Source organism: Cannabis sativa, chromosome 5, assembly GCF_029168945.1.
Source record: "Cannabis sativa cultivar Pink pepper isolate KNU-18-1 chromosome 5, ASM2916894v1, whole genome shotgun sequence".
NCBI classification, from domain to species: domain Eukaryota; kingdom Viridiplantae; phylum Streptophyta; class Magnoliopsida; order Rosales; family Cannabaceae; genus Cannabis; species Cannabis sativa.
In genome coordinates, this window is record NC_083605.1 from 1112071 (window position 1) to 1127226 (window position 15156).

The following is a 15156-nucleotide window of genomic DNA, read 5'->3' on the forward strand; positions in this document are numbered from 1 at the left end:
GGAAACTTTAGTATCAAAAATAAAATAAAATAAAAAATAAAAAAAAAACCAATATTATTATATTAATTAAAAAAACATGAAACAATTGACCAAAACCAGATTTGAATCTTAATAATATGATTAATAACATAGTTAATATTCTCCGAATTTAAAGTTAAAAACAAATAAATAAATAATAATAATAATAAAATGCACCTGGTTTATAGCTATAACATTGGAATAGATAGATTAAATGGTCAAAGTATAAAAAAGAAAAAACACAACGTGCCCCTAAAAAAGCTCTCTAAAGGTTAAAAATATTAAAATTTGGTTCAAGCCAAATCAAATGGTATCAAAATCAACGGTTGAGATTAATTCTCAACAAATCTATGGGTCCCAAATAAAGGGTTAGTACTTTAGTGGAAGAAGAAGAAGAAGAACTAGATAGTAGTGAGACTAGTGAGAAGAGTGCCTATGAAATTGCCATTCTTAACAACTATACATAACATTATCTATATTTGTATACATATAAAAAAGTGTTATAATAGCTTATATCTCTCTTCTCATTCTATATAGCCATTTATTTCTTTGTTTCATTCTCACCTTTGTTTGACTTATCATCACACTCTTCTACACCCAACCACTAACCAACCCTCTTCTTCTTCTTATTATTATTATCATTACTAAGAAGAAGAGGGAGTAATTGAAAATGGGGTTGGGAAAGAAATGGTTTTTATGGTCACAAGTGGTGATTGGAATGTTATTGGTTCAAGCATTCGCAACTGGTATGCAAATTCTATCGAGAATCATTCTTGTTGAAGGAACTTTTGTGTTTGCTTTGATGACATATCGTCATTTGGTTGCTGCTCTTTGTGTTGCTCCTTTGGCTTTCTATTTCGAAAGGTTCTTCCTTTGACTTCTTACTTCTTTCTTCTTTCTTCTTTTTATATATGTTTTCATCTATATATATATGTATATATATGTGTGTTGTTGCAGAGTTAGTGAAGTGAACAAGTGTAATAAGAATGTTTGGTTTTGGCTATTCTGCAATGCCTTAGCAGGGTAAGCCAATTTCATACCATTTTTCATATGATGATCATTTGATTTATTTCTCAATTGTTCTTGTTTGATCAAATCAATTCAAAATGGAATCTTTGATTCTGGTTTTTCACTAGTTTTGATTATAAAAATTATAATAATATGCAGACACAAACACAACACATGTTAGCTGCAAAAATATTGAGAATTGTTTCCACTTTTTCATAGATAAATACGTGTAAAAAAGTCACCTTTTTATATATATATATATATATTTATATATTTGTATTTAAAGCCTATTTCCCACCTTCTCTTTGATTTAATTTTTAATGACCCTTTTCAATGCAATTCAGAAAAGCAATTAATATCATATAATTAATGTGTTCATCACATTGAATTGGTTCTTCAAAAAGCAATGATATCAATCTCATTATATATATATATACACACAAATTGTATTATGTGTTGTGACTAGATAAACAGACCATATTATGTATGCATTGCAGAGCAAAATGGTTTTCAATTCTATCCAATGTGCTGTGTTTATTATTAATTATATGATTCTGTGTCATATATGTATATATATATATATATACCCTTTATTCTGAAAAGATGGCATATATAATTAATGATGTAAAACCACACATATATAAAGATTACAGCTTTATGTAAATGTACTGAAATTCTAGTACTCATGATCAAAAGTAATTTTGGATTTTATTCTATATTGAATTTTATTTATTTATTTCTTCTTAAAATGAACATGGGTGTCAATCAAATACTTTAAATTCATTGAATTATAATTATTATTTCTCTTTTATTGGAAAAAAGGAATCAATTTGTAATGACTACAAACATTTTTGAAGCTGTTGTTAGGCCAAAAGTGCTTTTTAAATTAAGGGTGTTCCTTGTCTTCAAATCAATTAAAAATCTTTCATCCAACATATTTATCATATTGGATCCTATGATAATAAAAATATACATGTATATATATATATATAACTGACACATATTGAGAAAAAAATAATATATACTTATATTCTTGTGGTCTGGTCCACCAGATTGGGGACTACATCATTCAGCTTCACTTTTAAGATTACTTGATGAAAATGAAATGGCCAACTCAATGCTCTTTTTTGTCACTTTCAGATTTTTATTTGCTTTTCATGACTTAAATTGAATAATATATATATATATATATATATGTATATGCAGGGTAACATGTGCTATGGGATTGTTCTATTATGGGCTAAGAGATACAACAGCTACTTATGCAACAAATTTCCTCAATTTAATTCCTATTGTCACATTTGTCTTATCAATCCTACTCAAGTAAGATATTTACATAAATATGTGTATATATGTGTATGATATATGTGTAATTAATTAAGAATTTTGTTTTGGTGTAGATTAGAGAGGTTGAATCTAGATACAAAAGGAGGTAAAGTGAAATGTATAGGGGCATTGATGTGTGTAGGTGGAGCTCTTACAACTAGTCTTTACAAAGGAAAAGCTTACTACATTATAAGTCATCATCATCATCATGACCATACTACAAATCACTCTCATATCATTCCTAACACAACTCATACAAATTGGCCACTTGGCACTCTCATGTTGGTTGGAAGTTGTTTCTGTTATTCTACATGGTTCCTTATACAAGTATGTACCTTTATTATATATAGATTTATTTATGTCTTTTGGTTAAGAGGATTTTTACTTATTTGACTTCTAATTTATGTTTTTATGTGTTATAAAATACAGGTTAAGTTGAAGCAAATATTTCCATATAAGTATTGGTCAACAATGTTGACATGTCTTATTGGAGCTCTGCAATCTGCTATTGTTGGTTTATGTCTAGATAGAAGTGTAGCTTCATGGAGACTAGGCTGGAATTTACAACTCATCACTATAATTTACTCAGTAAGCTTATATAATTATATATATATTTTTTTGGTAAGTTTGTCCTTAGGGTGGAGCGTACGAATCTTAGGGTAAAATTCTAAATAAGGCCTTTTTAGGCCCATTCTTAGAGTGGGGTGGACGAGACCTAGGCCCAATATATTTTAAGGGACTTACTTATTGACTTGTTATAAGTCAACTCCATCAATTATGTTAATTATAATTTATGATACAATTAAATATAAATATATTATCCTTTTTTATGTTTACATCATACACAATCTTTTTATTTTTAGGCCCTCGAAATTCTGAGGGCTTGGGGCATAGTCTGACTTATCTTAAAGACGGGTATGAAACGACTAATTTCAAATTTTGCTTAGAACTCGTCTGCGTCACCCTAAAGAAAGGATTGAAAAAGCCTTATTAACATTATTATATAATCTAATTTTATAGGGATCACTTGCTACAGCCGCGACATTTTGCCTGTTGACATGGGCAATCTCAATTAAAGGGGCCACTTATCCCTCAATGTTCAACCCGCTCACACTCATTTTCGTATCTTTATCTGAGGCAATCATACTAGGTGTGGCCATAACAACGGGAACGTAAGTATTTATCAAATATTTTTATATACATAACACATTTTTTTATACATACCCAATTAAACACTAAGTGTGTATACATATTTGCAGTTTGATTGGGATGGTGTTAATCATATTTGGATTGTATTCATTCTTGTGGGGCAATAGAAAAGAGACCAAAAGCTTAGTTCATGATGAGAACAGCTTAGAAGGAGAAGGAGCAATAAAGATTACAATGAGTGCTTCTGATCACATTCCAACAATGCCAACTACTCCAAAACAATGATATAACAAAAATAGACATAAAGCTAAAGCTAAAATTTATCAATGTTGACCCTAAAAAAAAATATTTATGTTGATAAAAGCTTACTCTCTTACTTATTATCTAATTGGGTTTCAAGTTTTTATTACATATTCCAAGCTAACCTTGTTAGTGTTTAAATATTAATTCTAAGTAGAGTTAGCTTTTTTTTTTTTTTTTTTTTTGTGTATGTGTATTTTTTTTTTTTTTTGAGTATTTCATATCTCTAGCCAGCTATCTAGTATAAAAAAAAGGTAGAAATGTAATTTAATATCAAATTTTATATATTTTAATAAGAAATATTATTATTTTAAAAATGATAAAATAGTAATTTTAATATTTATTTTATTTTTTATTCTTTCAGTTCTGCTCATAATATCAAACAATACGAAAGAGAGCAACTATCCTATTCATTATTTTTACTTCCTATCCTTTTAAAATTTTCCATTTATTATTCTCCCTCCCTTCTACCAAACATTACATTAGGGTGGAGTGGACGGGTCTAGGCCCAAAGCTCCACAATTTTAGAAGACAAAAAAATTTCTACATTTTTATTTAATTTAACACGTATCATGATGTGTAATTCACATAATTAGTAGTTATGACTTATAATAACTCACTAAGAGCCTAGGCCTCGTCCATCCACTTTGCCTTAAGGACAGGCCTAAAAAAGACCTTATTTAGAATTTTGACTTAGACCCACACAAGACTAGTTTTAAGAGTAGGCAGAATAAGTCTATATCTAGGGCCCCCACCCTACCGAGATCTCAAAATTTTTGTCTAAGTCATTGTCTTAAAAGCAACCTTAGAATTCAAAAAATATAAAAGATTCTTAATTTGTATTAGAATATAATATATGTTCAAGCATGTATGTATTTGTAATATACATATTAAGAATGTTGGATAGATATTTAAGTAACCATATAAGGACTTTCGGTATGCAGCCAAATAAGCTATAAAGAATTTAAGGAGAACAAAATACTATATGTTCACTTATTAGAAATCAGAAAACAGAAAATTTTGGAGATCATTAAGATTTCTGATTCTGATCTTATAAAGAATTTAGTTGTGAGATTTTTTTGTCACATATGGCTGCAAAATTAGGAATGGTATTAAAAGCTATTAAAGATATATGTTGTGATAATAAATTAATCAAGTTGCATTTTAGTAACAACATGAACTCTATAAGGTCAAAAGGTACATTGACTTTGGGCTAATTGTTGTTAAAATGAAGTTCAGAGTAATAAGGTGTCTATAGAACATATAAGAACAAACTCCATATTTTGTGTGATCCGGATCATTAAGAATATACCACTTAAGGCTTTTCAGGAGCTTATTGCTCATATATGGATGTGGTATTATTTAAGATTGTGCTGGTTTAGTGGGAGTTTGTATTTGAGATGTTGTATCAAGCTGACACATATTTATGGTTTAATTCTTCAGATAAAGTATGAACTTAAGTTTTGAGTACTCTGAATATTTTCTTTCTATTAAGGTTAGAAAGAATAAATAAAGAATTGATCTCAATTAAAGAGGACTAGTTGGAAATAGGTATGTTAAGATCACATTTGCATGTAATTTTCATGCTACGCATCTATGATTGATCTATGTTATTTGATTATATTAATATACGTGACCATTGATGGGTTTAGCTATGTTAAATGTTGCGAAAGCTGTTTTGATCTTATGTTAATATAATCAATAGACGAGATTGTTTTGAAATACCTATAATTATGATAGCAAGGTTTAAGCGCTTATAAGGTTACACACTATAAGAAAACATATGTAGCCTACGTGGGAGATTGTTGGATTAAAATCTCTAATGTGGGCTCATATGTATTTATGTGTATTGCTATATAAAGTTTGACCCAAGTAAAGTGATCATTTTAGTAATTGTGGGTCATTGGGTATTAAAGTGTCATGGGCTAAATATGTAAATACCCTAAGCGATATTTCTAATTTATTGAGGGGCTAAATTAGAAATACTTAAAATTAATAACTTTGCTATGAGGTTATAAATTGGTAGTGGTCCCCAAGAAACAAGTGCTAATTTCTATTCTCATCTTCCCCATCAAGAAAGAAAATTAGAAAACCCTAAGTCTTGTTTTCTTGGAAGATCATTATCGTGGAACATATAGAGCGTTTTATGCAACTGAGAGTGCAATTCCAAGTTCTATGGTGGATGCAATAAGGAATTAATAAGTTAGTGAATTTACTTGGTAAATTCTAGATCTGCTTATTGGAAGCTCGGTTATATAGGCCCATAGTCCCCATAGACAAACTACTTGTAAGACTCAGTTAATTGATTTTAGTTAATCAATTATAATTCTTAAATTAGACTATGTCTAGTTTATGAATTTTTCACTAAGATATGGCTTGATTGCGAAGAAATAGTTTTTGAGGTTTATTTGTTAATTAAGAGACTTTATGGAGTCTAATTAATAAATATTATAAATGACAATTTTATTTGATAGTTATTTTAATTATTAAATAAATAGTTTTGGCATTTACAGGGTTGAAGTTGCAAAAGTGGTATTTGTGAAAAATAGATAAAATAGTTGAGAAAAATGGCAAAAACCAAATTTGTATGGGGCTCATTAAGTGGCCGGCCATATGTGCTAATTTTCACTCTATTTTTATCAATTTTTTATTCCTAACAATTCAACCCTAACCCTATTGGAGAATAGTATAAAAGGAAGACTATGGTCTCATTATCCAACTAGTGCCTCCAAAGCTAAAAACCTAGTTTTCTCTCTAGGTTTGATGAGACCTTTTCCTTCTTCTTTCTCTTCAATTTTCGAAACATTATACCCTCTCTTCACAAATAATTTCAAGCCTTAGTGATTGAGTGCATGCCCACACATATCAAGTAAACCTAATTTTGGTATTTTTGTAAAAAGGAAGCAATAATCCAAAATCCTAACTTGATCACTCCATTCCATGTCATCAATTATAACTTTTGAAACCATTGTCCAAGCCGTTAGGTATTTTTCTCGAGAAAATTACATTGTATACCCATTTTACTTTACTTGTTTTAATTTTTACCTTCATTTTCATATTTTTTAAATATACATACTTTTATGGATGATGTTCCTATTAGACCCCTTAGGTTATGTAAATTATATGCTAGACTTAAGTAGAGAGTGAGGATATATTAGGCAATCCACTCAAAAAAATGAGTATATTTTAATAAAAAAAAAACAAAATGAGGGTATTTTTGATTAATGAATAAAAAAAAAGAGATATTTTTCAAGAGAAATTTACATGGTATACTAACTTTTGTTCTTTTTTTACAAAAATACTGTCAGGCGGAATTTTTTACTTTTTTACTGTATTTTTTTATAAGTTTCATACTGCGGTATACTGTTTAAAGTTTTACTGGTGTTTTACTGGTGTTTTTTAGTTGTTCTACTGTTGTTTTGAGTTGTTCTGCTTTGTGTTTTACTGGTATTTTATAAAAATACAGTATTTTTGAAAAAAATTCCGTGTGACAGTATTTTTGTAATAATTAACTCAAATTACAGTATTTTTGTAAATTTCCCATTTTTCAACTTATCCCATTTTCTCAACATGAGTCTCAACATTGTATTTGAAGTGGGCCAAATCAAGACCAAGCCCAAGTAAAAATTCAAGTGATTCTTGATGAAGAGCCTTGTCTTCTCATCAGTTTTCCCTACCATTTCTCAACTTATGCTGATAGCATAATGCATCCATGTGACACGTGTCCCTTCATCTGTCTCCACTCTCCCACTCAATGACACCACTCTAGTCTTCTCACTATTTGTAAATGGTACATCAAAATACCACTTTGGACAGCAAACTTCATTATAAATAAGTTTCATTTATAAGACTTCATCACCAACTAGATAGGATTGGCACAAAAAAATGCTAGCTCGGTTTGGTCGGGTTATAGTGTATTTTTACCAACTCAATATAAATATCGGGTTGCAAATATCTAATTATAACCCATCCAACAAAAAGATAAAAAAAGTGTAAGCCGCCCAATGAATTTTGTCGATTTGGTAGAATTAACCTATTTAAACGGATCTTTATTTTTTATTTTTTTCATTATTGTTAATTTTTGGTGTTAAAATAATTAATTTGAAAAAAAAATATACATATAATATATGCCTTTTAAAATTAAAATAGTTATAGTTTAAATTAATATTAAAAAAAATATGAATTGAATAAACATTAAAGTATTAAACAATATTTTTCAAAAAATAAAATAAAAAAATATACTGATATGTAAATTCTAAATTTCAACTTCAATATTTAATTACAATCAAAATTATCAGCTATAAATTTTAAATTTCAAAATAAACACTATAAAATACAAACTTTAAATGTAAAATAGTTTAACTATTAAACGTAATTTATATAATTTTATAAAAAATATATAAATCAGTTTATTCGGTTTATTCGCGTTATTTGGGCAGGTTAGAATAATATTCAACCCGCTTAATATATTCATTGGGTGGTTTGAATTTTTCGTAAAGTTATTCGGGTTATTTTTTGTCGGTTTTGATTTGGGTGGTTTATTCAGGTTGGACGGTTTGTTAATTTTTTTGAAGAGCCCCACCCTAAAGAGGATTGTATTTCCAAGTATGATATCCAAACTTATTTCATATATTATATTATAGAGATGGTGAAATAAGGGTTCCAATTTATTTTTTATTTAAAAGTTGAAAATTATGATTAAATCTTTACATTAATTCTTCACAAAAAATAATAAAGTTAAGAAATAAGCAACACTAAGAGCTCTTAATTCATACCATAAAATTAAACTAACAATTAAAAAGTTCACTCTAATAAACTCTATCATATCATAAACTATAGGATCCATCTTTATATGGTAATTAATCCTAATCAATAATTATAAAAGGCTAATTAGTAATTTTTCCCCCCGAATTTTGACATGTACTAAATTATGCTTCTTGAACTTTTTTGGCCGTTAAAAATTCCCCCTGAATTATTAAGATTGTTAGATTTAAGGACTTTTATCTAATTTTAGTAAAAAAATTCTAACATGGATTAGTACATATCAAAGTTTGAGGGGAATGATTTGGTAGATATCAAAGTCTGGGGAGCATGGTTTAGTATATAAACAATCACTGAAACAGTAAAATTGAATGAAATTAGACAAAAGTCCTTAAATTTAACAATCTGAATAGTTCAGGAAAAATTTTTAACAGCCAAAAAAGTTCAAGGGACATAATTAGTTTATGTCAAAATTCGGGGAAAAATTGCTAATTAGCCATTATAAAACTTTGAGCTAAAAATAGTTCAAAACAGATAGCAAAGCTATTTTAAAAACACACGAGCCTTTTTTTTTTCATGATACTATCATCAGTACCAAAGCCTAATTAGAGACATTGCACATGTCCAATAATATATATATATATATATATAAATCCATGATAGCCTATTATTATTTAGGGATATAATTTTGTCCGGTGATTGTACTTTCACGGAATGCATTCTGTGATGTACGGCAGCCGTCAGATGAGAGACTTATTTGATCTGACGGCTGAGATTGATCTAGGGGTAATTAGGGTTGAAAAGTAGAAACGTACTCTTACACTCATTTAATGTACCCCGAGACCCATCTAATGTACCACGGAATACATTCCGTGAAAGTACATCACGGGACAAAATCGTGTCCCTTATTATTTAATTATAAAACATAATGGTGAATAAAAAAAAAAATCATTCATAAATGAGTAAATGACAGTAACATATATGTACCCTATCATATTTGGTAATTAATCCTAATCAATAATTATAAAACTTTGAGCTAAAAACAGATAGCAAAGCTATTTTTAAGATACTACTATTAACAGAGCACAGTAAAGCCTAAGAGACACTATGCACAACAGGAAAGTGAAACTGAAAAATAAGATCAAATCTATATTACCATAATAGCCCATTATTATTTTAATTAGGGAAATTTGAAATTCCATGCTTAATAAACTCAAAAATTGGTCCCCTAAACTAATACTATGTATCATTTGTAAATGGGATACTTTTTTCTAAAACCCAATTTTACACCCCTTTACATTACCCCCCTCCCCTCTCTCTTCTTCTTCTTAATTATTCATTCAATAACTCCAACCGAACTCCCCTCCTACACTACCCACCCATAATTTTTTTTTCTCTTCACTCATTCTCTACTCATTTTCTTAACTTCATTACACTATAATATACTACACTACAAGCTTATCTACTTATTTTCTTTAAAATTTGGAGGGAGCATCATACAAGGAGCAACATTCTACAAGCAATGGGTAATTTTTTTTTTTGTTTGTGTAATCTTGTTTGTTGTTGTTATACTTAGTTTAGAATGTTGTTTTGATGCTTGATCTGTAGATTGTTGCTGTTTTTTGTGTTAAAATGTTTGCTGCCTGTGAAAACTGGATTTTTCCTAGTTTCTAGAATTTTTTTCATCTGGCCCGATGGGGGGCCCAATGCCCTGTCAATATAGTTGAAAGGGGTGAAGGCCCGATGGGCCCGATATAGGCCCGATGGTACCCTAAAATTTTTCATTTTTGTGCCGGGTCCGATGGGCCCGAAGGGAGGCCCGATGGTACCCATAATTTTTTTTTTGGGTATTTTTGGGTCTGGTCCGATGGGCCCGATGGTACACATAAAATTTGATTTTTTTGGTTTTTTGGGGTCGGGCCCGATGGTACCCAAAAAAATTCATTTTCTCAGATTTCGGGGTTAGTTCCGATGGGCCCGATGGGGGGCCCGATGGTACCCCAAAAAAATTTCATTTTTTTCGTTTTTCAGGATCGGGTCCGATGGTCTCAATGTGTGCCCGATGTTGGGTCCAATGGGACTCCAAAAATTGGTTTTTTGTTTAATTTTTGGGATCGGGCACAATTTTGTCCGATGGTAGTGTCCGATTTTGTCCGATTATTTTCATATTTATTGCAATGAAAGATTTTGGGTAACTTTTCGGTGAGATTTTTGTTTTAAATTATAATTGTATTTTTTTAAAATGTATGTGACAGGTTCAACTGTTAATGCGTGTGTTATGTATAATGGTGTTTGGAAGCTTGATGGTAGAGATTGGGTTTATAAACGGGGCGAAAAATTGACATTTGACATTGATCCGAACCTAAGCTACTCAGGTTTGATTGATGTTTTGTACGAAGAACTGGATGTTGACAAAGTGGAGTATGACTTGAAATTGGAAGTAAATTACAAGTACATGAAAGGCTATGAGTATCGCCCTGAAGTTATTGGAAATGATAAGTGTGCAAGGTACTTTTTATCTACACTTCCGAAGAAGTCAGATGAATTTACTCCTTTGTTTGTGACTTTGTTAAAGAAGAATGTTTGCGTCGATCCTAGTCCCACACCAAGTTCTGTTAAGGATAATCATAGCGAGGTTGGGAGTTTTGTTCCAGAAACAAATCCAGAGGTGTTTGTTGCAGATGTATTACCTGAATTAAACACTATGATGTCGAGTGCTGATATTGTAGCACATATGCCCTTCATTGATGGTTTTTTTCATGGTCCAGACCCTGAATGTTATGTTGAGGGCAATGATGGCGTAAGAGACGACCAAGGTACAGAGCCCCCTGCTGCTGTAGCTTTGAACTTGACTCTATTATCGTACCAAATACCACCAAGGCCACCGACACGGAAAAGAATACCTCGTAAAGAAAATTGTCAAACACCTGGTACTAGTAGTAGTCATCCAGGCAAAACCAATAATGCTAAAGGAACTACTGACAGTACAGGTCCTAATAATAGTAGAGAGACTAACGATATTAGTGGTCTTACTGATGCTCGAGGGACCAATGTGACTGGATTGAGCGATCCATTTTCTTCTTCAACAAGTTACGGTAAATTCAAGGAGAAAATGTATACAAGAGAAGACATCGAGGATCATAGTCATTATATATCTACGGGTGGCACACCAGGCGGGGAGTTACATGTAGGAAAATTTTTTAGAGACAAAGAGCATTGAAAGATGGTTATTGGCTTGTATGCAATGAAAAAAAGGTTTGACTACAACGTTAGGAAGTCCGGTACTGATATTTGGTACGTCACATGTAAGGATACAGATTGTGGGTGGAGATTAAGAGCGAAGAAGTACGTACTTTCTAACATGTTTGAGGTGAGTACATTTCGTAATGTACATACACGTTCTCTTAATCTTCGAGGAAAAGATAACCGTCAAGCATCACCTTTGATTATTACCCATCTAATTAAGGATAAGTTAACAACTGACGGCTCAGATCACTTGGCCTATGCACAAGGATTACGGGATCCAAATGAGTTATGAAAAGGCATGGAGGTGCAGAGAGAAGGCACTACACCTAGCTCGGGGTACACCTGAAGATTCGTACTCGAAATTACCTAGTTACTTGCACATGCTACAGTTGAGAAATCCAGGTACAATCACGGATTTTGTGGTAGAAGATGGTCGCTTCAAGTATTGTTTCTTCTCTCTGGGTCCTTGTATTCGGGGGATTCGATTTTGTCGACCTGTTGTATGCGTTGATGGGTCTTTCTTGAAGACTAGGTATGGTGGGCAAATGTTGTGTGCAATGGCACTGGATGCAGGGAGTCATATCTTTCCTATAGCTTTTGCTATAGTTGACAGTGAAAACCACAATTTCTGGACCTATTTTATGAGAAAATTGAAAGAGATTGGTGATGTTGAGAACTTAGCCTTTGTTTCGAATAGGCATCAAAGCATTGTTCGTGCTTTGGATATTGTGCTCCCTGATGCACACCACGGTGCATGCTACCACCACATTATTATGAACGTCAACCACAAGTTCAAGACTGACGTCTTCACGAATGACATTTACACGTGTGCCTACACGTATTCAAGATTAGAGTTTCATAGAGAATTTGAGAATATTCGGGCAATGAATGTTGCGGTTGCACAATATCTTGAGGAAATTGGATTTGAAAAATGGGTCCGGTCGTACTTTCTAGGGGTACGTTACAATGTAATGACGAGCAACTAGGCTGAGAGCTTCAACAACACAACTAAGGACGCAAGAGGCTTCCCGATTAAAGTATTCTACTATCAAACGGTCTGACTTTGCCTTCTCTTCAACCTCAGCCTCAGTAGGTCCACGTAACAGGTTAAGCCCAGTCACCAGGGCAAACTCAGCGCTTGCGAATCGACATCTCTTCTTTGCAATGTAAAAATGCACCTCATCATCCTTATCTAATTTGATCTTATGCATGAAGAGCTGATGGATAAGTGCACCCAAAAATGCTAATGACTCTCTCACAAAAAAATGCTTGAAAGGAGAGGGATTCCTCCTTCACCCTTTCCAATAACTGCATTTCCATAAACTTAGCTTTCACTTTGGGGTAATACCAACTACTGTCCCGCCAAGTCACACGACCAGTGTAATGTTCTGACACTGGAAGTAAAAGCCGTGGAACTTTGGAAGACTGCAAAAAAACACCAGAAAAAATAGCTGCAAGTAAAAAATTGGTTTTCTATATTTTTTTTATTAATTATTGCAAGTATGAATGGATTATTTATTTGAAAGTCAATTCTAGAACTCCATCGGGCCCAAAGAATCGGACCCGTCGAGCCCATTGGGCCCAAGGAATCGGGCCCATCGGACCCTCCTATATCGGGCCATCGGGCCCATCGGGTTGTCATCTTCAACCTCCAGCCATGCCCCCATCGGACCCGACCATCGGACGGGCATCGGGCCCCATCGGGCCCGATTAAAAAAATTCCATTTTCGAGAAATCTCTTCCTAATCTTCCTAAATCTAACCTTAACTAACACATTTCACACAAAATTACAACATATTATTCTATTTCATGAATTTAAGCACAAAAAATTAAAGGAAAAAATTGAAAAAAAAAATTATCTTAGACATTTTGGGTGGTCTGGGCGGTCGGCGTGGGTGATATGGGTTGAGGGGGGCGGTCGGCCGTGGGTCACGTAGGGCGGTCGGCCATGGGTGGTCTGCCGTGGGTGGGTGGTACGCGTGTGTGGGTGCGGCACCGAGAGAGAGAGAGAGAGAGAGAGAGAGAGAGAGAGAGAGAGAGAGAGAGAGAGAGAGAGAGAGAGAGAGAGAGAGAGAGAGAGAGAGAGAGAGAGCTGATGGATAAGTGCACCCAAAAATGCTAATGACTCTCTCACAAAAAAATGCTTGAAAGGAGAGGGATTCCTCCTTCACCCTTTCCAATAACTGCATTTCCATAAACTTAGCTTTCACTTTAGGGTAATACCAACTACTGTCCCGCCAAGTCACACGACCAGTGTAATGTTCTGACACTGGAAGTAAAAGCCGTGGAACTTTGGAAGACTGCAAAAAAACACCAGAAAAAATAGCTGCAAGTAAAAAATTGGTTTTCTATATTTTTTTTATTAATTATTGCAAGTATGAATGGATTATTTATTTGAAAGTCAATTCTAGAACTCCATCGGGCCCAAAGAATCGGACCCGTCGAGCCCATTGGGCCCAAGGAATCGGGCCCATCGGACCCTCCTATATCGGGCCATCGGGCCCATCGGGTTGTCATCTTCAACCTCCAGCCATGCCCCCATCGGACCCGACCATCGGACGGGCATCGGGCCCCATCGGGCCCGATTAAAAAAATTCCATTTTCGAGAAATCTCTTCCTAATCTTCCTAAATCTAACCTTAACTAACACATTTCACACAAAATTACAACATATTATTCTATTTCATGAATTTAAGCACAAAAAATTAAAGGAAAAAATTGAAAAAAAAAATTATCTTAGACATTTTGGGTGGTCTGGGCGGTCGGCGTGGGTGATATGGGTTGAGGGGGGCGGTCGGCCGTGGGTCACGTAGGGCGGTCGGCCATGGGTGGTCTGCCGTGGGTGGGTGGTCTGCGTGTGTGGGTGCGGCACCGAGAGAGAGAGAGAGAGAGAGAGAGAGAGAGAGAGAGAGAGAGAGAGAGAGAGAGAGAGAGAGAGAGAGAGAGAGAGAGAGAGAGAGAGAGAGAGAGAGAGAGAGAGAGAGAGAGAGAGAGAGAGAGAGAGAGAGAGAGAGAGAGAGAGCTGATGGATAAGTGCACCCAAAAATGCTAATGACTCTCTCACAAAAAAATGCTTGAAAGGAGAGGGATTCCTCCTTCACCCTTTCCAATAACTGCATTTCCATAAACTTAGCTTTCACTTTGGGGTAATACCAACTACTGTCCCGCCAAGTCACACGACCAGTGTAATGTTCTGACACTGGAAGTAAAAGCCGTGGAACTTTGGAAGACTGCAAAAAAACACCAGAAAAAATAGCTGCAAGTAAAAAATTGGTTTTCTATATTTTTTTTATTAATTATTGCAAGTATGAATGGATTATTTATTTGAAAGTCAATTCTAGAACTCCAT

At 33.4% G+C, this 15156-nt stretch overlaps 1 protein-coding gene across 2 annotated transcripts; it reads left to right on the plus strand.

The window, feature by feature from the left end:
• The first annotated feature begins 380 nt into the window (after positions 1–380).
• On the plus strand, positions 381–3910 carry LOC133037725 (WAT1-related protein At5g64700-like). 2 transcript variants are annotated; one of them, XM_061115149.1, is made up of 7 exons: positions 381–882; positions 976–1041; positions 2233–2349; positions 2427–2679; positions 2782–2940; positions 3373–3524; positions 3612–3910. In XM_061115149.1, the coding sequence occupies exons 1-7, from the start codon at positions 689–691 to the stop codon at positions 3784–3786; spliced, it is 1116 nt and encodes a 371-aa protein (XP_060971132.1). In that variant the 5' UTR covers positions 381–688; the 3' UTR covers positions 3787–3910. The 2 variants fall into 2 exon arrangements, with proteins under 2 accessions (XP_060971132.1, XP_060971133.1); XM_061115150.1 differs by having other exon boundaries at positions 385–882; positions 3373–3502; positions 3612–3722.
• Positions 3911–15156: the final 11246 nt, after the last annotated feature.